General features: G+C 56.0%; 1 protein-coding gene across 1 annotated transcript in view; it reads left to right on the top strand.

Moving 5' to 3' along the window:
* The first annotated feature begins 1,546 nt into the window (after positions 1 to 1,546).
* Positions 1,547 to 21,214, top strand: part of AJAP1 (adherens junctions associated protein 1) — a 32,796-nt gene continuing 13,128 nt past the window's right edge. Inside the window, 3 exon segments of the mRNA XM_034068440.1 lie at positions 1,547 to 1,639; positions 15,302 to 15,575; positions 15,578 to 15,974. Of these exon segments, the coding sequence (XP_033924331.1) occupies positions 1,611 to 1,639; positions 15,302 to 15,575; positions 15,578 to 15,974 (700 nt within the window). The 5' untranslated portion in view covers positions 1,547 to 1,610.

The raw sequence follows: 21,214 nt of genomic DNA, 5'->3' as shown, positions 1-21,214 counted from the left end.
CATCCCCAACCTGCCCCAGCAGGTTAAGAAGCATTTAGGGAACACCCAAGCTCAGCCTGGCCGTTATTTAGGATACCATTGTAAGCCTGGCTCTGCTTGGGCCTGGGCAGAGGAGGTTTGTCTGCCCAGTGGTTGACATCTCATAGTGTGAGTTGTCCTTCAGACCAACCCCTGAGATTTCATCCTTCCCAAAATAGCTTCCTTCTGACCAGGAATCCAGCTCCAGGAAACGACGGGGGTTTGGAAGCTGAACTACAGCACTTCTAGTGGCAGCTGGAGCCCATCCACCGGGAGCACACACAGGGAGCAGGGACCTGTGAGGCTCAGAGGGACAATGGTGACCTCTTACTGCTGCCTTGTGCGAAGGAGGCTCCTTCTGCTTCTAGAATAAGTTCAGACGGAGGCAGGAAAGAGCCAATGACTCAGAAAGGCAGCGGAGGGGGACTCGTTTCTACTCGAGTCCTGCTTTTCAGCGTGCCTGCTTTGAAGGCAGCGAGCCGCGGTGGTGGGAATGCTGCCGGCTGTCCCTGTGCAGGGCTGGCTCTGCAGACTGCGTCCCGATCCTCGCTCCAGGAGCAGCTACAACAAATCCGTCCCCACATTCCCACAAAACCTTGTTTTATTGCAGCATCCGCACAGAAACCGTCCAGAGAGGCTTGTCTTTTCAAGAGAGACACTTGCCTTTCCGTACATCAGCTACGGGAATAATTTAGCTTCTTAACTAAGGCAGCACCCCCGGAAAAGGAAACCGCACCGGGCTCTGATGAAACACCTCTTAAAATAGCCGCAGCTTTGCCCAGACGTTCGCTCGTCCTCTTCGTGCTCCCATGGCTCTAAGCGAGCGCGGAGCACATAGGCACGAACTTTGAGCCGGGCTCAGCGCTCCGCGGGGCCGGCGGAGGACGAGGCTCCCTGTGCGGGACCGGGACCGGGAGCGGAGCTGCGCCTGCTCGCTCTGCCGGCGGGTGGAGCTCGCAGCAGCCCGGGCGGCGGGGGCCGAGGTGCGGGGCAGCCCCAGCTCCGCCCGCACCGAACACGCGGAGCCTCTCCCGAGCCATCGCTGGAGGCACCGGAGCCGCGGGGGCACGGACCGGGCCCGGCCATAGCCAACAGCTCCGCGGTGACTGAGCAGTGCGCGACCGGAGGGAGACGAGGAGGAGGAGGAAGAGGAGGAGAGGAAGGAGCAGCCCAAGGGGGAGCTCGTGGCCGACACCGGGTCCTGCGGAGGGGTCCCGGTCCCGTCCCCCCCCATCGCGGAGGGGCCGCGCTCCGCCCCCTCCCCGCGCAACTTCCCCGAGCCGCGGCCCCCGCCCCGCGGGTGCGCGCACAGGCGCGGGCGCGCCGAGCCCAGCGAGCCGAGCCCATCGCGCGCATGGGGCGCGCAGCCTCCGCGGGCGCGCAGCTGCCCGGCCGGTGCTGAGCGGAGGGAAGCAGGGAGGGGCCGGGGCCGCGGAGCGCCGACCTCCCCCCCCCCCGTTGCGGCCCCCGGGCGATGCCCACCGCGGCCCCGCCGCCTGCCCCGCCGCTGAGCGCTGCCGCGGGTGCGGAGCGGTGCGCCCGCATGGAGAGCTGAGGCGGTGACCCCGCCGGGCCGGCCGGGAGACGTGACGATGTGGATGCGACGGCTCTCGGGAAGCAGGTAGGGGCCGGGGCACGGAGCGGGATGGGGAGGGGGGGTCCGGCCGCGCTCCGGGAGCGGACGCGGAGTTCCAGCCCCAACTTGCCCGAACGGGTGCGGGCTGGGAGCGGAAAGGATCGGCACGGCCGGTCCCGCTCCGGGCAGGGCACCGGGGCATGTGCGGCGGGCGGAGGGGATGGCTGCGTTGTTGGGGAGATTAATGGAGAATTGCGGAGCAGGGGAGAGGGAGTCAAAGTGTTACGTAACACGGTTTCGTTACCGCTGCGAAGTCATCTTGAGCCCAAATCTTGTTATTTCCCTGGAAGCGGTGGCTGCAGAGCGCCGGTCGCACGGCCCCGCAGCCCCGGAGCAGCGGGCATGGAGCCGGTCCCGGTGGGACAGGCATAGGTACAGCGCGGCGGGTTAGGCAAGTGAGACCGTAAGGAAAAGTCCGCTGCTGTGAGGTGCACGATCCGTTTCTCCCCCCCATCCATGACTATGTGTTAAGGAGACCCTGATTCATGTGGGCAGGGGGCCACAGCCTCCCCCCTTTGAGCGGGGCAGCGGGTTGGGGTCTCGCTGCTCGACGGGTCCCACGCAGCAGCCCCGCTCCCACCGGGATCTGCGGCTGCTCCACAGGGAGCAGGACTTAGCTCCCCCGATGGCTGTTGGGTGAGTGGGGGGATGCAACCCCCCCCACTAGCCCTACCCCACGCAGCAACTAGAGGAGCCCAACATGGCTGCGGCTTTGGGGTGTGGGGGGGGAGGCAGGCAGGGCCCCCCCATTGCCGCGGATGCTGCTTAGAGGCCTTTGTCCATCGCCCTTGGGAGCTGCCGGAGGCTTTGTCCCTCTGCCTGGGCTTTGGTTGGCGTCCGGGAGGGTGAAACTTGAACTGAGGTTTGGTCTGTGCCGAGGAGCCCTCGGCTTTTGTTTCACACTCGCGTGTGCCGTGCACAGTATTCCAGAGGCTCGTGGTAACCCAGTTACCTGTATCCCCATCCGATGGCAGCCCAGGCAGGCGAGCACCTTCCCAGAGCCATCAGTCCGTCCGTCCGTCTGTCCGTCTGCTGGGGATACGCTGCTGTGTGTGGGAAGGACAGAGTCTCCTGGGAGTCTGCGGTGATGTAGTGACCTTAGGGATTGCTCCTAGGGAAAGTGGTTTGATTGTGGATGTCTGAGAAGCCGGTGGAGCTGGAGGGGCTGGTTCCCGAGGCTCCGAGCTTGGAGACAGAGGATGGATGCCCTCTGCTTGCTTATTTTGCAAAGAGTTTAGCAATGAGGGCAGGAGCCTCTTGGTCGCTTCTCTCCTTGGTTTTGCCTTGTGAATTCCTTTGCTGTGTACCCTGGATTCCCAGTGCCAGGCCATCCTCTGCCACCTCCTCGCCTTCCAGCCCCTCCGTGTTTCATTTTTAATAAGAGGTAACTTTACAGCTAACCTTGCCTGCTGCTCTCGCTTCACTCTTAATTGCTTCTGGCTTTATTTCTGACATTTCCCATGTCGTTTCCCCTCATTTTCTTCAAGACTGCTAGAAAAATTGCTCCCAGAGAAGCAGCAGATCCTTCCAGCTCCCATTCCACCCTGCACGGGTTGTGCCCAGAGCTGCTGATGGTACCGTACCCCTCTGGTCCAGCTGGGTTCCTTCTGCCTGACCTTGGGGCCAGCCTTGTGGAGGGTGAGACCTCAAGACCCAGAGCCCCCCGGCCCTTGGTCCTGCATGGAGCAGCTCAATGCTCCCCGGTCCTGAGCATGGGCACCGTGGGGCTTGGGTTTGGCGTGTGCACCAACATATATGTGCGTGCATGCATCTGCGTCAGTGCCTGCCTGGCAGGGCATGGCAGCGTTCTGCAGCGTGCTGTCTGCCTGGCTTCCAGCGCTGCTGAGGACTTCCCTTCCGTCGCTCCGAATGTAAGACTTTAAACAATATGCCACGATTTTAACAGCGTTTATCTCCGGAGTGATTTGCAGTAGGAGTGAAAACACCATGTGCGATTCCTTCCCGCTTGCATAAAACCGCTCGTTCAAAGCACACATCCCTGCGCGTTGGCACTGAGGAAACTTTATGGGCCTTGTAGATCCTGCCAAAGCAAACATTTTCCATGAATTTCACTCATCAAGTTCACGCTGTCAGATGTAGATTCAGCCGCTCGTCAAAGATGCAAGCCTTGCAGTCTGGAAAGTAATGAGAGCAGTAAGCAGTGGGAGTTAATGGCCTCCACTGAGGAGTCCTTACTCATCCTGCATCCACGCAGGGGCTGAGCTGGCTGCTCTCAGGTGAATTGATTGCCACCGAAATGCGGCTGGTGTCACCGGCTATGATACTTAACAGCCACGATAATGCTCCAATAAACTGCGCTTTTATGCAGCGGTTCATCCTTCCCAACCGGCAGCAGTTCCATAGATGAGGCAGCGGGATCGCATGGGGCTCGAGCAGCCTCTTCCCTAGAGCATGAGCAATCGCTGTGATAACACCAGGGCCGTCGCGTTGCATTGATGGTGTCTCAGTGGGGTGACGGGTGGAATGCCCTGTGGTCAACAGAGCTGCTGCTCAGCTGGGGTGCTCCAGGGATGCTCATATGTATGCTCTATGGCATGGGATGGGGGAGCTGCCACCCTGCCCCATGCACTGCAGCACCACAGCCTGGGTTTGCTTTCTCCTCAGCTCAGAGGGAGATGCTGATGTGCCCTCGAAGCCCAGCCCACAGAGGAGAGGCACAGGGAGGGAGAAACGAGCTCCCCAGGTGGCCCCATAACCTGGTTCCTGCCTCTCCTGGCCCAGGTGGAGGTTTCCCAGCACGGCTCATTGACAGTGGTGTCTGTGTGGATGTGAGCGGCTCCGCACAACAGCTCCGCGGGGTGTGAATAATCCACGGGACTCCCGACAGGTCTGAGGTTCATTATGGAAATGTATTCATGCCTGAGCCTGGAAACGGGAGCAGGGCTGCAGGAACAGATTACGGGAATCAATATGCTGAGCTCCGGGAGCTGCTCCGCTCGGGTCGCAGTGCTCCTTATTCCCGTTAAGGGCTGGTGATGCTGAGGTGGGTTACAGCACTTTAAGCCCAACAGAGTTTGGGGTTGAGACCAAAACTATTCCAGCAGGATAACTCCTGTGTGTGTTGGGTGGGATGCGCAGGGAGGATGGAGCAGCCTCATCAGCGCTTTTGCCCCCTCATTGAAAACACAGGGGTTTTCCTTCCTCCTTCCTTGGATGGTACTGCAGGGAGAGGGTGACCTGATGAATCTTCCTGGGGATGCTCCCGGAGCTGCTGTTTGGCCTTTCTTCACCTCGGGGATGTGGTTTTCATCGGAGTGATTTTTTTCACTGCAATAATATAAAACTCTGGACCTGAACTGCCTCCTTAAAAATGGAATTGGAGTTGTTATGAATATTTCCTGTGGCGCTTACCAGGACCTGCACCTACAGACTTTGATAGCTTACATAATTTCCCATGATGGAGATGTACTTCATCTAATTTCACTTTGAAATGCATTGATTAAATCAGAACTGCTGGGAGATTTAAACTGAGTCTCTGTGGCCTGAACTTAACTGTGGGAGGTTTACCTGCCTTCATCCTTCAACATTAATTTGGTTTTATGAGGATTCCTCGTGAAATGAGGTTTTGTCTGCCACTGAGTCGCTGCTGCTTTCCGGGTTTATCACTTGCTTCCCATGGCCCCAGCAGCTCTGCAAGAAGAAGCTGTGCTAAAGCCTCCTTCCAGCATCGTGCTGGATGCCTTCACCTGGAGCCATGCAGTGAGGACCATGGGTGCTTCTGGTGAGGCTTCAGCTCTTGCCCAAGCTGGAGGTGAATCACCCGCACTGCCCATGGCAGGAGCAGTGATGCTGTCGTGAAGCTCTCACCTGGGGTTGCTCATGGAGACCTGCAGTGGTACCCGCAGGTGGAGGAGGATGTGTCCTCTCCTCGCCACCAAGCAACTTGGCCTCTCCAGTACCAATCAACAGCAGGGGAAGGAGGAGAAATCCAGCCTGGATGGAGGTGGATGAGCTGCTGTGTGGAAATAAGCATGGATGGGGACACTAAGCTCCTTCCCAGCAGAGCAGTGGGTCATGGATCCCCAGCCTTCGAGCCTGACTCTGGTTTCCCATCCAAGACCAGCGCCCCACCAGAATTCACTGCTAAAGGCTTCCCCAGCCTCCGCCTTTGCTGGCTGTGCTGGAATAATGCAATAGACTTCAGAAGAAAGCCCCAGGTACACGAAAAGAATGAAGCTTGTCATTCATAAAGTGTTCATTTTCAACTCTGATCTGCGGAATGTCTCATTGTGACTTGGGAATGATGTGTAGGCAGGAGATGTACTTTGACATGCGACGGTCTCTCTCGGCAGCTCTGTGTTCCTGGCAGCTCTGTGGCATTCCCAGTGGCACCGTGTCCATCCTGTCCTGGCTGCTGGTGTGTCCCCATCAGTGATGCTGCCGGCACTGCCCGATCCTGCTGGGTGCTGTGGGCAGCAGCATCCCCTGGAGCTGTGTCTCACAGGAGTGGGCAGCAAAAGCTGCTAGCCAGTTCCTACTGAAGATGCTGGCTGGCAGCAAGGAAAGGCAGCATCCCTGCTCCAAGCCCTGCGCGAAGCATCCATGGGATGAGATTTGGCTGTGGCCAAGTGGCGAGGTGGGCGCAGTGAAGCTTTTCCTCTGCTGGCTTCCCAGTAAAGGTTGAGTAGATGCTGCTTTGAGAACAGCATGTAGCTGGGAGCAGTGACATGCTTCTGGCAAGAGAAATCCAAGTCTGGACCCTGGAGGTGGAAAAAGTGGAGTCTGTTGGGATGTGCGTCCCCTCATATACAGGAAGTGCAGGGATGAGGATGTGCTGGCACAGGACCCATGGCAAGGAGTGACCGTGTGCTTGGGGACACTGGCAGAGCTGTGCTGCACTGCAGGAATGTGGTTTTGTGGAGTTCTCATTGGGATCGGTCCCTCCCATCCCTCCCCTTGTGCAGCCTCCCGGGATATTCAGAACTTCCATGGCTCCAGCCATGCCTTATGGCCCTATAAATAGGAATCGTGGCAGCCTGGTGCTGGCTTAGCAACAGCACGAGGCTCTTGGGCTGGGTGTAAGCTGGCTGCTTGCAGACGGTGTTTGAGGCTCCCTTAGGAGCCAATGGCACTAACTGATGTCAGCACTTGACTGGTGTCACTCAGGTTGAAGACACAGCAAGGTCAGGGGATCCCTTGGGATGTGCCTGCCTGGTGAGCTTCCTTAGGGACACGTTCCCCTAATTGCCGGAGCCCTGTGTGTGACCCTGGCCCTGCTCCCAGGCTTGCGATGGCATCTCTGCCTCCATCTGCAGGACTCAAGTGATGGAGCATCAGTTAACTGGCATGGATAAGGACATGCACTTTAGTTGCTGGGATCGTGGTCATTCTCTTCCTCTCCCCAGCAGCCCCCAGAGCTCAGCTGGGTGTTACTGAGGGAAGCGTTGCAGTGTCGGATGCTGGCAAGTGTTACTTTAGAAAGAGCTCCTGAGCAGAATAAACCCATTTTCTACAAGCAGTTGCCTTTCATGGGTTTCCTTATGAAGCTTTCTCCGGGAAGGATGAGGATGAGTTACTCATCTTCTTGTTTCTTGGCTTCATAAAAGGCTCTCTGCTCCTTTAGCGTCCTCCAATGTAAAGTACTTTGGGTTCCCATCGAAGTGACTTATTCTCTGGCAAAATCAATTTTGCTGATTTTGATGGATGAGGATGGAATTGTTTCTTATGGCAGCTCTTGGGGATGTTCTGGGGATGCAATTCCGTGTTCTTCCCTTTCACCCTGCTAGCACGTGGACCCGGCATAGGGGTGTGTGCAGGAAGGGGAGATGCAATAACCCACAGGGGTTTGCAGGAGGCAGTGAGGGATGCAGGAGCTCTGCCTGGCACAGAATTCCATCTCTCCTCTGGAGATAACACTTGGGAAAGTTTAACCTCTCCTGCAACTGGGATGTGTTTGTAATGAATGCAAAGCACAGGGATACCTGACTCACTGGCAGTTAGGCTCCGGAGGATGTGTGCCCACAAACAGCACTGTGGTCTCTGATTGACTCACCTGTACCCCGATGTGGTGGGATTTGGTGAGCTGCCTGGATGCTGTTTGCATGGTGAGGTGGCCGTGGCAGGGAGAACTGCTCTCCTCTGTGGAAAAGAAGATTGTTCTGTGCTAAAAGGGGATTTAAACCTCGGTGTGGAAGGATCAAGAGTCTTTGCCCCGGATTTTGTTCTTGCTGCCTTTGCTTTCTGTTTTCCTTTGGCTTTTTCTCCCTCTTTTTGGGCCATTCTCTTTTCCATGTGGAGGGTGTCAAGCTGTGAGTCTTGGCCAGCAGTGGGATGTCCTGCTGTGGGGCTGGGCAGAGCTTCCCAGTGCATCCAGAGCCTTGGGAGCATCCCTGCTGCACCGGAGGCTCAGCTGGGCACTGTACTCCCCTCCCTTACACCCAGCTCTCGCTTTGGCTTCCTCTGAGTTTTCCTATTGATGTTTCACACTTTCAGTGAGTGCTCTGCTGCTTCTATCTTCTTATTGTATTTCTTGCTCCATCAAAGCCATCTGTCCCTCTGTCTGCTTTTAGAAGCTTTGTTCCTCTCTTCTCCTCCACTTCTGTAGGAGTTGCTGGAGCGTTTGAAACCCTTTGTGCTCTCCCTGTCTCCATTCCCTGGGATGGCTGCTGAGGTTTCAGGGCAGCCTCTGCATCCTGGGTTGCCAGAGCCACTGGGACTTCCCAGAGGAAAGCCAGGTTTGGATCTTGGTGGGAATGAAGAGCAGCTTTACTGGGAGAGTGCATTGGTTGGATTTCCCAAGGTTTCCAATGGGGTCAATGCTTGTCTTCACTCCTTCAGGAGGTCAGCGTTAAAAACCCCATTGGAAGATGTTCCCATAGTCTGTGGTACCTCTCATTGACGCTGATGGGCATTGGTGGACTCAGGAGCGTGGCTCCCGCAATGCTCTGTGCTGTGTTCCAGCAATACAATGGACCTCATTTAATTGTTTGGATTTAAAGCTCATTAAGCTGCTGCTTTAGCTGTACTGCACTAACCGGTCTTAGGTTCTTAGATCAAAGCGTTTCCTGTGTGTGCTCTAATGACACGCTTGAGCACATCAATTTAGGAAATATAAGTGCTGGGTGTATTTACCAGTGAAGAGGTGATGGGAAAGGGTGATGCAAGCGGTACCTTGTACCCTGGCTTTCCTCTCTGTGGGTCCCTCCAGAGCCAGAGCGCTGGGCTGAAATCATCACTGTCTCTTGAAATCACTGTGGCTTCGTGATATGGGCTTCAGAGGAGAAAATCCCTTTGTAAGGCTCCAGCCTGGGATCAGGATCATCACAGTCCTGGCCTTCATTCCTCAGGGTCAGGCAGGGAGAGCCCCTTTCCTGCTATCCTATTCTGCAGTGCTTTGGCTTTGCATCCCCCTTGTGAGACGCTTAGGCCAAGGAGGAGGCCTGAGCATCCTGCAGAAACCTGCTTTGCCCATGAGTTATGCAGGAGTAATGTGTGGTAAAGCAAATCAGGGGGATGAGCAGCTCCTTTGTGCCAGGCGGAACCGCGCCGTCCTCCCTTGAGCCTGTATCCGTGTCAGAGAGCCACTAAACCAAACCTTAGTTACTCTGTGTGGCATTAGGGCTGATCTCTAAGCTCCTGGGCTTAGTGCTCCAGTGCATCTGTCCCTGTTCCTTCCCTTCAGCAGACTGGCTTGTAGTGTGCTTGGTAAAAGCAGGAAGCATTCCCTGCTCTTGTGGTGATGGGAGAGTGTCCCATGTGCTTCCGGGATGGTGTTAGTGAAGCCTGGCAAGGATGTGCATGAGGTGATGCAATACAGGAGGAGGTTTCAACAGAAGCTAAAATAAGGGTAAAACCCCTTAATTCCTTTAGGTTTATGGGATTATTGCCAAGAATGGAGCTTGATGCTGTGATTATTCAACATGATTTTAGGTGGGTTCGAAAATCCAAGACAAACTTCCCTACAAGTTGTGTCTGAACCATTAGGGTTCTCGCTGCTGCCTGATGCCCAATGTGGAACTGGGGGGGGCCGGGACATGACACAACGACATACATGAGTGGGAGAAGCCAGCAGCAGGTGCAGGTTTGGGCTGGAAATGCAGCGCTCACAAACGCCCTTTATCCAGGCAGGACAAAAGGCAAGTGTTCCTTCCGACGGGTGCATGAAGCGCCCAGTGTCCGGCCCTGCCGTGCTAAATGGCACAGTGTTTGCCGTGCTCCGGCGGGCACGGAGCTGCCGCATTCCATGGCAGTGCTTGGGGTGGTTCCTTGCCCAGCCCTGCATGGGCAGCGGGTGCAGGCAGCTCACCCAAGCCCTGCCTGGTGGTGTCTGGCAGATGAAGCCACAGCCATGGGGTCTCTCCAAGGGAGCCAGACTGGAGCCGCAGCCGGTGGATCACCGAGCACTGGCTTTGTACTGGGATGTGCTGGGGACATGGCTGTGTCTGAGGGCGCTCGCTGGCTTCCATCGGAAGCAATCCTGCAGGAATGGGGGCAGCACGCGGCAGCAGAGGCACTGCCCTTGTAGAGCAGCTCAAGGGGTCCGCGATGGTGGTTGTGCTCATCCTGGCAATGCTGTGGTGCTCAGTCCTGTTGGCATCCTTTGATGATGGAGCTGAACTGGAAACCCAGGGTGGAAGGTTGGCTCGGCTTCAGCAGTGACCAGGCACCCCAAGCAAACCTTTTACCTTCTCAGCGCTGTGTACTCCCCATCTATTCTGTCCTTCTCCCTCTTCCCAGCATTGCTCTGCAAGACCATGGCATGGGATGTACCGGAGGGGGGTCCTGTGCCGGAGGGCTCAGCATCATCCCCAGGCTGCTGCATGTGGGGCTTTGCCCTTTGCCTCTGGCGAAGGACAGAGGCCCGGCAGGCGAGAGCAGCTCTGCGCCAGGGCTGTTGGCTGCCAGCTTTGGCAGGGGCTGCACCTCCCGCATCAGCACATTGGCGGTACCGCTGGGTATTAATTATGCCTCCACACTCGCGGCTATTCACATGTTAAAATTGTTTATTTGCAGCTGGCTGAGCTCAAGACACAGGCAGGAAAGCAAGCGGCTCCCCTTGGCTGCCCTCCGGCCCCCTTCCTCCATGGGGGGCAGCTCCCCAGGCACAGGCAGGGATGGATCCGGCTGCTCCATCCCAGCATCTCTGTCCTGGGGAGGATGCTCAGCTCCCGCTGACCTCTTTCTGCCCTGGAGGTGCTGTTTGTGGCAGTGTGGTTGGGAGGATTCAGCCTATTTCACCCTCTGCTGATTTCCATCCTTGATAAAGCCCATCCCCTCCGTTGTGGGAAGTGGTGTCAGTTTAATTACTTGTGGGGAGAAGGGGGAGAGCAAAGGAACTTAGGACTTGTTTTAAGTATCGCTTTTATTAGCAGGTAATCCTGAAGCTCAGTTCTGTAATATAGATAGGTAGTGATGTGGCACATTTAATTTACCTAGGTGCTACTGCGTGTCAGCTTTTGTGCCTTAATTCCCAATCCCGGCTTTAGACAGCTTGGCTGCCACAGTTTCACACACTTACAGTGATCTTGGAAGACATCGTGGCTGTGGATGGTGCAGTGAGCAGTAAATCCCCAGTTCCCATTGGATCTGGGTTCAGAGTGGTGTGTCCCAGAGCAAAGCATCACTTAGCAGAGAGGTGCTTCAGTCTGTGGTGCCTGTGGTCCTGTGCCTCTGCTGCCAGCACCCAGGGTGCTGTCACCCCACTGGGGTGGTCCATAGGGTCTCGTGCAACTTGCCACATGCCTTTTGGCACCCATCCATGCTGCCCTTGCAGCCTTCCTTCCTGCCGGCCCTGTGAGGGTCCCGTTCCAGCCCATCATGAACCAGTGATGCTCCAATGCTCTATTGCCATGGCGATGGCTGGTGGTGTCACATCAGAGGACAGCGGCTGCACTGCAGGGATCCTCAGACACCGAAGCAGGGCTGGAGAGTGGCTGCAGTGGACACCAGCTCTGTCATCCCCATCTTGATGAGGACACACCATCACAGGCCAAGTATCTGCCGCCGCCACCGGAGCTTTTCCCTCTTCCCATCACTCCAGTGTGAAAGGCACCCACTGGGATGCAGTGGCCTCATTCTTTTGCCATACAAAGCCAGCGAGTTCCTGCACGTACTCAAACCATGCTGTGTTCTGAACGCCTTTGTAGGACACTGCCTGTCCTACTGACAAGGATGCTTTTCCTAGAGTGTGTCTCCTGCTTCCCTGCTGTGTCTTGCCTGGGTCAAACACACATCTCCCCATCCCTCCAGCCACGGCTCCTGCTTGTGCTTTGGGCATCCACAGGAATCCTTTTGCCTCTGTCTCGCTTGGTGTTTGGAGCTGGGAAATGCTCCGAGTTCGTAAATCATCCCAACAAGGACGTAACCTTGATTCCCTGTGCAGTGCCGATAGATCACCGAACAGGAGGCGTGAAATGGAAGAATGGCTCCATTTGTATAATTCTGCATTAAAAAATCAGCCTATTCTGCATTTAACGCTGCCTGTGAAGTGTCTTCACAGTCACAGGGAGAAAGGGGCTGGTGCTGGAGAGCAAACAAGTACCTGATGAGAGGGACACAAATAGGTACCTTGTGCTGGTGCTGGCCCAGGCTGCACACTCAGGGAGCCTGCAGAGGGTTGTGTTCTGCATTGGTCAGAGATGCTCAGAGACCATGACCCTGGTTCATTGCTTGGATGGGTTACTGAACCCAGGGATTCAGTGGGTTTGGGTTCAGGACTCGGCTGCAGATCCAGGGTTGCCTTTCCCAGGCTGCTGCTTCCCGTGTTTGTAAGGTAGTCACAGGGCAGAGATTATGTTGTGTTTTAGCAACCTGAGATCCCTAATTCCCAAAGCATTTCTCGTGGGTGTTGTGCTCCTCAAGCTGCCTGGGGACTTCTGGCTGCGTATGGAGCTTCACTGGGGTGGGAAGGATTCGGTCATCCTGGCTTTCCTGGTTCAAAGGAGCCGGCTGCACATGGAGCTGATGGAAAGAGCTGCAGAATCACTGTGCCAGTGCGGGATGTGGAAGTGTCCCGGCAGCCTCTTCTGGCCAGCAAAGAGCATGGGAAGCTCGTGTCCTCCAGCCTCCTTGAAATGAATCCCTTAAGTGCCAGCTTTCCTCCTCAAAGCATGTGAAAGGCTTGGAGAAGGGGGTTTCATATGGGCAGAAGTGGTGGGAAGGCTCCGTCGGAAACACCTCTGTGCCAGTAATGTTGCCTTTAAAGCGGAGATTGGCTCAGTTGGGCTCTGGAACCCTGGAGTGCTTAATGAGCATGATCCTGTAATTAGCCAAGTAGTTTCCCTGGAATCTGCTCGTGCCCTTCTGGGGAAGCACAGGTAAATGTTTGTAGGTGTTTCCCTTATGGCATGAGAACACAGCTGCCTCCATCCATCACACTGTGTGGTCCTTGGGAGCGAAGACTTTGGGTGCGAAGGGCAAAGAAGGGATTTCACCTCCTCAGGTGCTTTCTATTTTAACCCTATTTCAGCATTTTGTTGAATTCTTCTTTGACTTTAACAAGTGTTTTGGGATAGCATTCCCATTCACCTCCAGGGTGGAAAACGGAATAACATGAAGTTTGCACATGCTCCCCATCTCTCGTTGTGATGGAGAAACAGTTGTGTTTGTGTTCGTGACAAGCCAAAACCCTGATTTCCATAGGGTTTAGTGAGCAGTGTAATCATGGCCCTGCCTGGTGCATCCTCCAACTGCACACTCCGGGCTGCCTTTAGGGCCATGTCTGTTGCCACCCACCTTGCTGGGGACGAGGGCAGCAGGAGGGGTGTTGGGATGAGGGCCGGGTGGTCCTGCCGCTGGCACTGCCGCATCCCGCCGCGCCGAGCACATCGCGCTGCGTTGCCAAGACAACGGCAACTCCTACACGCTGCTATTTATTCTGAAGGACACTTGCTCTTATCTGTTGTAGCAAAGCCCTCAGAAGATCTCATTCCTCTGAGGTAACTGGGCTCGCTGCTCCCGTCCCAAAGCCGCTCTCTGGATGTGCCGGCTGATGGGGGGGTCAGGAGGATGCTCCTTGGGTGACAGCATCATTGAGGGTATCCCTCACCATCCTTGGGGTGGGATGGGGTGCTGCTCACCCTGAGCTGTGGGTGTCCACCAGCAGCAGAGGCTCTGGTCTATGACTGATGCCAGGAGTGAGGGACACACATGCATTGTACATTGTGTTTTCCCACGTGTCCTTCTGACGCTGCTGGGACAGCACAGGGATGCTCGGGGAGGTCCTGCACAGGACCAGACCCCCATGGGCTCAGGGCTGCTGTTGCTGCAGCTTGAGAACATCACAAGCAGGCAGGAGGGAATGGGAAGAAGGGGGAAAAAGAGTTTTCCCTGTGAGCTGCCCCTCCTGAGTACCAGCAACTTGGCTTTGGGAAGCTTCCATGTGGTAGCTGAGGTTTACTGAGCACCAGGTCTGGGTTGGGTGCATCCTCCTGTGCCTTGTTCAGCTGCTGTTCATCAAATCGTGCTATCGCCATCATCTTTTGGGTGGTTTGGCTTTTCTGAAGCTTCCAAACCCTTCCTCCCCCAGCCTGAACTATTTTGGTTTCTGTTATCTGTTTCTGGCTCTTCCCTTTCTCCTTCTGCGCTCTTCCCCTGCGTCACCTTACTCCTCCCCAAAAGAAATGCTCTTACGCGTTGAAAAACACCCAATTAGGGACAAAAAAACCAAGAGCTCCTCTGAGCAGAAAAAGGCTGGGCCTGGGAGTATCCAGGTCAGCTCCTTTAGCTTCATTTGCTCACACACGGAAGGGAGTGCACGAATGCCTGTGTCAAGCAGATGCACGTTGTGTTGTGCTACCCAGGGCCGTGTGGGGCGCAGCGCTGCGGAGGATTAGTCTATTTAGCCATGTAAAGCTCTCATTAACTCCTGCTGAGTTCGACAAAAGTCCTTCTTGTGTAAAAGCTGAATAAAATGGAGTAAAGATTTCTGGGCTTTGGCCTAATGATGTTTTCTGCTGGGGGAAAAAGAAAGGAAAAGAGAACAAGAGGAATATGCATACGTGGCATTTTCGTGCCATGAAACACTGTGCTTCACGTGGGGGAGCATCTTAGGAGGAGGCGTGAATGGAGCAGAGCCTTGGAAGGTGCTGAGCTCCTGAGGAAGGGAGGATGGGGCTGCTTGTCCTTCCCTCCTAGGTCAGGGGCTGTGCTGAGGAAACTGGGTCACATTCGGTACAGGGGGATGCTCCTGCTCGCTGAGTGAGCGCCGTGGTGGGAGATGGGTTCCATGTGCAGATGCAGGAGTCCAGGTATCATGGAGGGATTGATGCCATTGCTCACTGTGGGCTTGTGCCTTGGCTTGGAGAGCTGGGGAGCAGAGAACCCCAGGACTCCTGCAGTGTAGAGACCCTGGAGTGTGGCTCGTGCTGCTGGCACTGTTTGTGCCATCTGCTTTAGGGAATTCATGTGAAAGAGCTGAGTTTGGGCAATGCAGGCACTTAATAAATAAATGCATTTTATGGTACAACCCATCCTCACATCACAGAGTGACCGAAGAGCAGCAAAGTCAGGGGCTCAATGGGGGTCCTTGCTCGTGGCAGTGGGTTTTGCTATGGCAGGATGCCGGTGATGCTGGTTCAGGAGGGAGGAGGATGGCACCGCTATGGTGGCTGTGTCGGGTGGCCCATGCCAGGATGGATCACTGGGCTGCTCCTCTGCCTTTCTAACACAGTCACTGTCTCTCCACAGGTCAGGTTGCCCGCTCGGAAGCCATGCTTGGATTTTAATAGCCATGTTCCACCTAGCCATGGACGTCGCCAGCTGCCAGCCCCCAGCCAGCGGTGCCGGCGGGCGGCTCTCCCCGCGCCCGGCGCTCCGGCACAGACTGTCCCGTGGCTCCCTATGGGACACAGGGAACACAGAGGAGCTGCGGCACCCGGGACCCCCCTGGACCTGCGCCCCCCCCCACCCCCCCGCAGAGACCCCGCTCCCGCCGGCCCCCCCCCTGCCACCCCACTGCCCCCCGGGTACCCCCCGCGCCGGCCACGCTCCCGGAGGGGCCGGCGGCATCTGCGCGGCCGCGGCTTCAACCCACGGGATGGGAGACCCACGGCACTGCCCGAGGTCATCGTGTGGGGCCCCACGGGCGAGGAGGACTCCCTGGAGAGCAGCACCCTGCCCGGCTCCTTCACCACCACCACCACAACCACCACCGCTGCCACCACCACTGCCACCACCACCACCACCGCTGCTGCCACCGCTGCCACACCGCCCCACGTGCCCCCCAGCACCCCGGCTCCTGCACCCGGTGGGGACGTGCCCCGCAGCAGCCCCGGCCGCACCAGCACCGCCGAGCCGGCCGCCGGCCACAGCAGCGGTGGGAAGGATGCTCGTCCACCCCGAGGGCTGGGAGACAGCACAGGTAGGGTGTGCGCAGGGAGACCGGGATGGTTTGGGGGTCAGTATGGTGTGAGGCTCGTGAGGATGTGTGTGATGTTAAATAAGGGTGCTCAGAAGCTGCTCTGCTCCATGGCTGTTATCCGAGGTGTTTCCCAGCAGCTCCTTGTGTTTCCCATTAGCAATACCCAGCCCCATTGCCCGTAATCGCATTCAGCGTGGTGCTCGGCACAGCGGTGCGTCCCCCGGCGCTGTCTGCTGCGTGGACATGGATGGGGAAGCTGCTTCCCATTTATTTCAAATGATATTTGTTATTGCTGGTATTAAACCATGGGATATCACTGCGGAGTTTACCGAATGCGCTCCCTGTGCAGCCGCTGCTTGTAGCCCACAGGGGTTTTCTGCTTGAATCAAAGAGGAATTTTATGGCCTAATCTTAATCCCAATTAGTTTCTCTCTCCCGGCCTGCTCGGCAGAAAGAGAGGAGGCATCCGTGATGTTGTTGCTGACTTAAGGGAGATATTTATAGCGGCGAAAATCTCCCAACCTACACACCTTTTGGGTAACAGAGTGGAATTGGCTGGACAGATAAGCGAGGGAGTACCGGTGACGAGCGCTGGCGCCAGGGCTCACTGCGTGATGAGATCCTCATCTGCCCACCGAGGGGCACTGAGGATGATGCTATGGAGGCACCAAACCTGCCACGGTCGGTGCCGCGGTGGCATTGCCCGGTTGGGTGTATGGGGTCCAGGGGCCTGGTGTGGCAGCAGCACGTGGAAGGTCGGCTCCCAGCACATGCTGGTGCGCAGTGACTGGAGTTGGCTGCTGGGTTTGGGTGAGGATGAGCCGGTGCTGCCGGTGCCGGTGTCGGCAGGGAGCCGCAGCCCCGGCAGCATCCCAGGGGACCGGCTGCTTTAATCTGCCAGCTCTTAGCTCTCATTAGGGCTCTTTCCAAGGCTCGAGTTCTTGCTCATTAACTTCTTTGCGCCGAGTGGTGAATGTGATAAACTCCTTCCCGGGGCTAAAGGACCTCTTTGATCTGAGCCTGGCCACCCTGGCTTGAAGAGAGCCAGAGCTTCAGATCTGCTCCTCACTCCATGGCTGGGGCTGAGCACCCAGGATTGCTCCCATGGGCAGCACTGGGCACCCAGGATTGCTCCCATGGGCAGCACTGAGCTGTCGCTGTGCTTTGGGACAGGCATTCCGGTGCCTGGAAGCACCGGCCGCGCCGATGCTGGTGCTGCTGGCGATGCGCCCATGCGTGTTTCAGGCCCGGCTCCTCTCCGTTGTGTAAGCTTTAGCAGCTGGAAGTGTTTGTTCTCTGCTGGGAAAAACATATGGCTACAAATTAGGATTAGGTATCTTGCCTGTACTTCTGACTTGCCTCAGCGAGCACTGCCAGCCCTCATCCTGTAAAGTGCTGCACATTGCGATGGGAGCCTGTGATGGGTGCAGAGGGAGGGGAAGAGGGAAGGATGCTGAGCTCACTGCTTGTGGTCCTTTGGCTTCCTCTCAGGTCAGGCTGGTCCTGCTTGCTTGTGGCACCCAAGGGAGCTGGGGACCCTGTGATCCCCAGCACCCATTCCCATTGGATTGGGTGCTGCCATCATGCTGATGAAGGCAGTGCTTCACCGCCATCCCCTTGCTTCCCTGTATGCGTTGCCAGGAAGGGATTTGCTACTGGTGGTGCTGGGGGGGGGAGAGACCTGCTGATGGATGGGAGACCGTGGGGGTCTGCAGGGTGGGAGTGCATCACGAAGGCAGCAGTGCTCACTTAGACAAGCAGCGAAAGCAATCCTGCTCACTTAGATCTTCCTCTCACCCCACTCCTCCTCGCTGAAGAAGGCAGCAAAAAAGCCAAAAACAATGTGTGTGTGAGTCATGAGCAGCGAAAAACAAGCTTAGAAAAAATCCCCCGGAGTAGCAAACACTGCAGGTAGGGAGGAGAGGAGGAGGCGAGCAGCTCCGTGCCCTTTGGGATTGCTGCTCCATGCAGTGGGTGCTGCCGGGGATGCTCAGGGTCACCCAGGGCTCAGGTGCCTTTGTCCCGGTGCCACCTCCGCCTGGCAGCGTGCGGTGGCAGTCAGATGGGGACGCAATATGTTCACCCAGGCGTGGTTTGTGCTTATGCTCTCAGGAACGTGCTTCCTTTCTCGGGGGCTGTCAGAGTCGGTTTAGGCTGGAGCGTAGAAGGAGAGGGATAATTAACATGCCAGCATGCAGTGAGAGGGAAGGGCCGTGGGGAGCTTCACCGGGGTGGATGCTCCCCGTGCGGGCGCAGCTTCTCCACCAAGGCTTGAGCATCCTCCAGTACCGTGGGCTGAAAACAAGGAGAGAATGAATCAGAGGAGGCAGGAATTGTGCTGCCTGGGCTGTCCGAGGCTTTCCTCTCAGTATTATTAGAATAAAGCCGTCTTTAATTAAACCTTTAAGTGCTTTATAAGGCAGAAGACTTTATGTGCCGTCTGCTGCTCTTAATGGTGATTTGATTGCTGGTACGCAATGAGTTTGACACTGTGCTCTGCTCGGGAAGGGGCAGAGGTGAGGGTTTAGTAGGTGAAGGTGCTCTGAATTGGGGCAAGAGGCTATGTGGGTGCTGGTGTGGGCCCCAGGGCATCTTCTGGCTCCTTCCCCACCCCTGTCTGGGATAAATAATCCTAAAGAGACATTAGCTTCCCCGTTGGGAGATGACCCTGCCTTCAGAAAGAGGGTGTGGGAGAGGGGGCACTGGATGCAGGGAGATACTGTATGCGAGCAGATACTGGATGCAGGCAGATACTGGATGCGAGCAGATACTGGATGCAGGCAGATACTGGATGCAGGCAGATACTGGATGCAGGCAGATACTGGATGGAAACAGATACTGGATGCAGGCAGATACTGGATGCAAAAGGCTTCAAAGGAATTAATTAAAGATAAAATGTGTTTAAAAGAAGACCCTGGGCGGTCGGGATGGAGCCGCCTCTTTGATCCTCCATGTAGAGGCTTGGGGAGCTGGGGGCCGGATGGAAGGTGAGGGGCTGGTTGGTACCCCCTGCACCAGCAACCACCAGTCGCCCTTGCCAGGGTTCCCAAAGCATCCTTTGTAAGGCTAAAGGATGCGGATGATGGCTGAAGCAGGAAAGGAACACATCCATGAGTTGAGCTCTCTCTGGCAAGGGAAAAGGCACTGTCTCCTCTGGGATTAGCAGATGCTGTTGTGCATGTGTGCCCTCTCCCATGTGTGCCTGAATGAGCCAGGAGCTTTCCTCTGCTGCTCTCGCAAGTATTTATTGCTCGGTGATATTTGCTGTAGCACCTGAGCAGATAAGTCCCAGTGTCTTTAGCTTAAGCCTCTAGGATCTTCATTCTTGGCAAGAATGTTTCTCCGCAGCAGCAGGAGGAGGATGTTCTGCTTTCATCAGTCCCAACCCCAAATACCAGGAGGTTTCCAGGAACCGTGGTGGGGTTTCTGCTAAAGAGCTGTATTTCACTTCAGCTCACTGGGCTGGGCCTCAGAGCTGAGCATCCTGTTTTACCAGGGGGAACCAAGGGGCTTAGCCAGCCTGGATGCTGCTCCAAAGGCAAGAGGAGGGGGTTCAAGGAGGTTCTGTTGGTCAGGCAGCTGCAGGCTGTGTACCGGAGCAGGGCATTCCAGGACTCCTTCCATGTGTCCTCCCCTGTTTAACCCTGGTGTTTTCATAGGTTTTGGTAATTATTTCCTTCCAAGCTATTAAACAGCAGTGGGGTCTGACTGATCCCCCCTGGGAAAGGCTGTTTGTGGCTGTGGTTGCAGGGCTGCCACATAACACTCCTGATTGAATTTGTCTGTCCGAAGGCAGCTTTATCAGCAGGTGAAGCTGTCAGGGATCAGATGCAGTTTCTGATGGCTGGGAAGCTGTAAAGCCTCTCAAGTCCAGCTGTTTTTTCCCAGCCTTTCTGTGATGCTCGGGAAGAGATCTCCTGGTGCCATGGAGGATGAGGATAGGATGCTGAGCCCCATGAGAAGACCCCACTTTGAGGAGAGCCCCTTTGGTAGCCACTGGCACTGATGTCCCTGTGTCTGAAGGCAGCTGGAGACGATGCCCAGAGCAGGTTGGTGGCCAGTTGCTGGTCTGACATGCCTCATTGACCAGTGGTCATCCACTGCACTGGCATTGCCCACTCCTGCCTGGAGATGTGGTACCCGATGCTCAGCTGTTGCAGACTGGAGAGGCTCCCTGGAGCCCAGCAGCCTGGCTATTCCCATTATGGGATTATTCGGCACTTCCAGCTGTATTTTGCCTTCTGGGATGCCAGCAGGGAGCCAGTCCCAGTGCCATGGACTGTTGCTGAATCCCCCAAGAGGAGTCCCTGGCAGTGTTCAAGGTGAGATTGGATGGGGCTTGGAGCCGCTGCTCCAGTGGAAGGTGTCTCTGCCCTTGGCAGGGGTTGGAGCTGCATGAGCTTTAAGGTCCCTTCCAACCCAAAGCAGCCTGTGACTGTATGAATCCTTTGCTGGCTCTTGCAGGCAGCAGGAAATGATCAGCCCATCATGCTGGGAGATGTGGTGGGACTGGGCTCCGTCATCAGTTGTTGGCTTCTGTGTGTGCTGTGATGCTCACCATGGAAGTGACTTAGGTTATTTTGGCCAGGAACAATTGCCTTGGCACCAATTCTGTCTGTATTTTCATTGTTTCCCTCTCTATAAGCTCTTCAGCCACTCCTGAGAGCCAGTCCCTTTCTGATGCTCTTTGCTGGGAGCCCATTTGGAATGATCTCCCCCCATTTTGGTGTGATGCTTTGCCGAGGGAGAGATGTAAATCCTGCTGCCATCACCACTTCCCTCTCTATCAGTTCTGTGATGCCATACAAGCCCCCCCCGTTCCCCACTGCATGCTGGCAGACCCAGCCCTGGCTTATATGTGGGAGATTTCCCTTCTTTTGGCATTTTGATTCAGACTGGGAGTTGTGGGAAGGCTGAGGGAGAGGAAGGAGCAAGGAAGTCATCCCCATGGTGCCTGTGCAGGAAGGTGCAGCAGGTATTGGGAGTGTCTGTTGTTTCCTACCACTGAAGGTAACTCAGATTACACTCTCCAGAATAAAGCAGAGCTGTTTTCCCCTTACTTAATGTTATGCAGCTGCGAGGCCTTGACGAGGGTCTTCAAAGAGTTGCGGCTCGTAGCTGTTTTTATTGGGAAAATGGAAAATACAGGCTCCCTAAGCAGGGCTGTTGAAAGAAAGGCCTTGGGGGATAGAGGTTCTCTTTGTTTTTAATTAAGAGCTTATATCTCCTGTTCGCTGCCG

The sequence above is a fragment of the Melopsittacus undulatus genome, chromosome 12 (genome assembly GCF_012275295.1).
Source record: "Melopsittacus undulatus isolate bMelUnd1 chromosome 12, bMelUnd1.mat.Z, whole genome shotgun sequence".
Lineage (NCBI taxonomy): Eukaryota > Metazoa > Chordata > Aves > Psittaciformes > Psittaculidae > Melopsittacus > Melopsittacus undulatus.
This window is presented reverse-complemented; position numbering and strand designations above follow the sequence as displayed.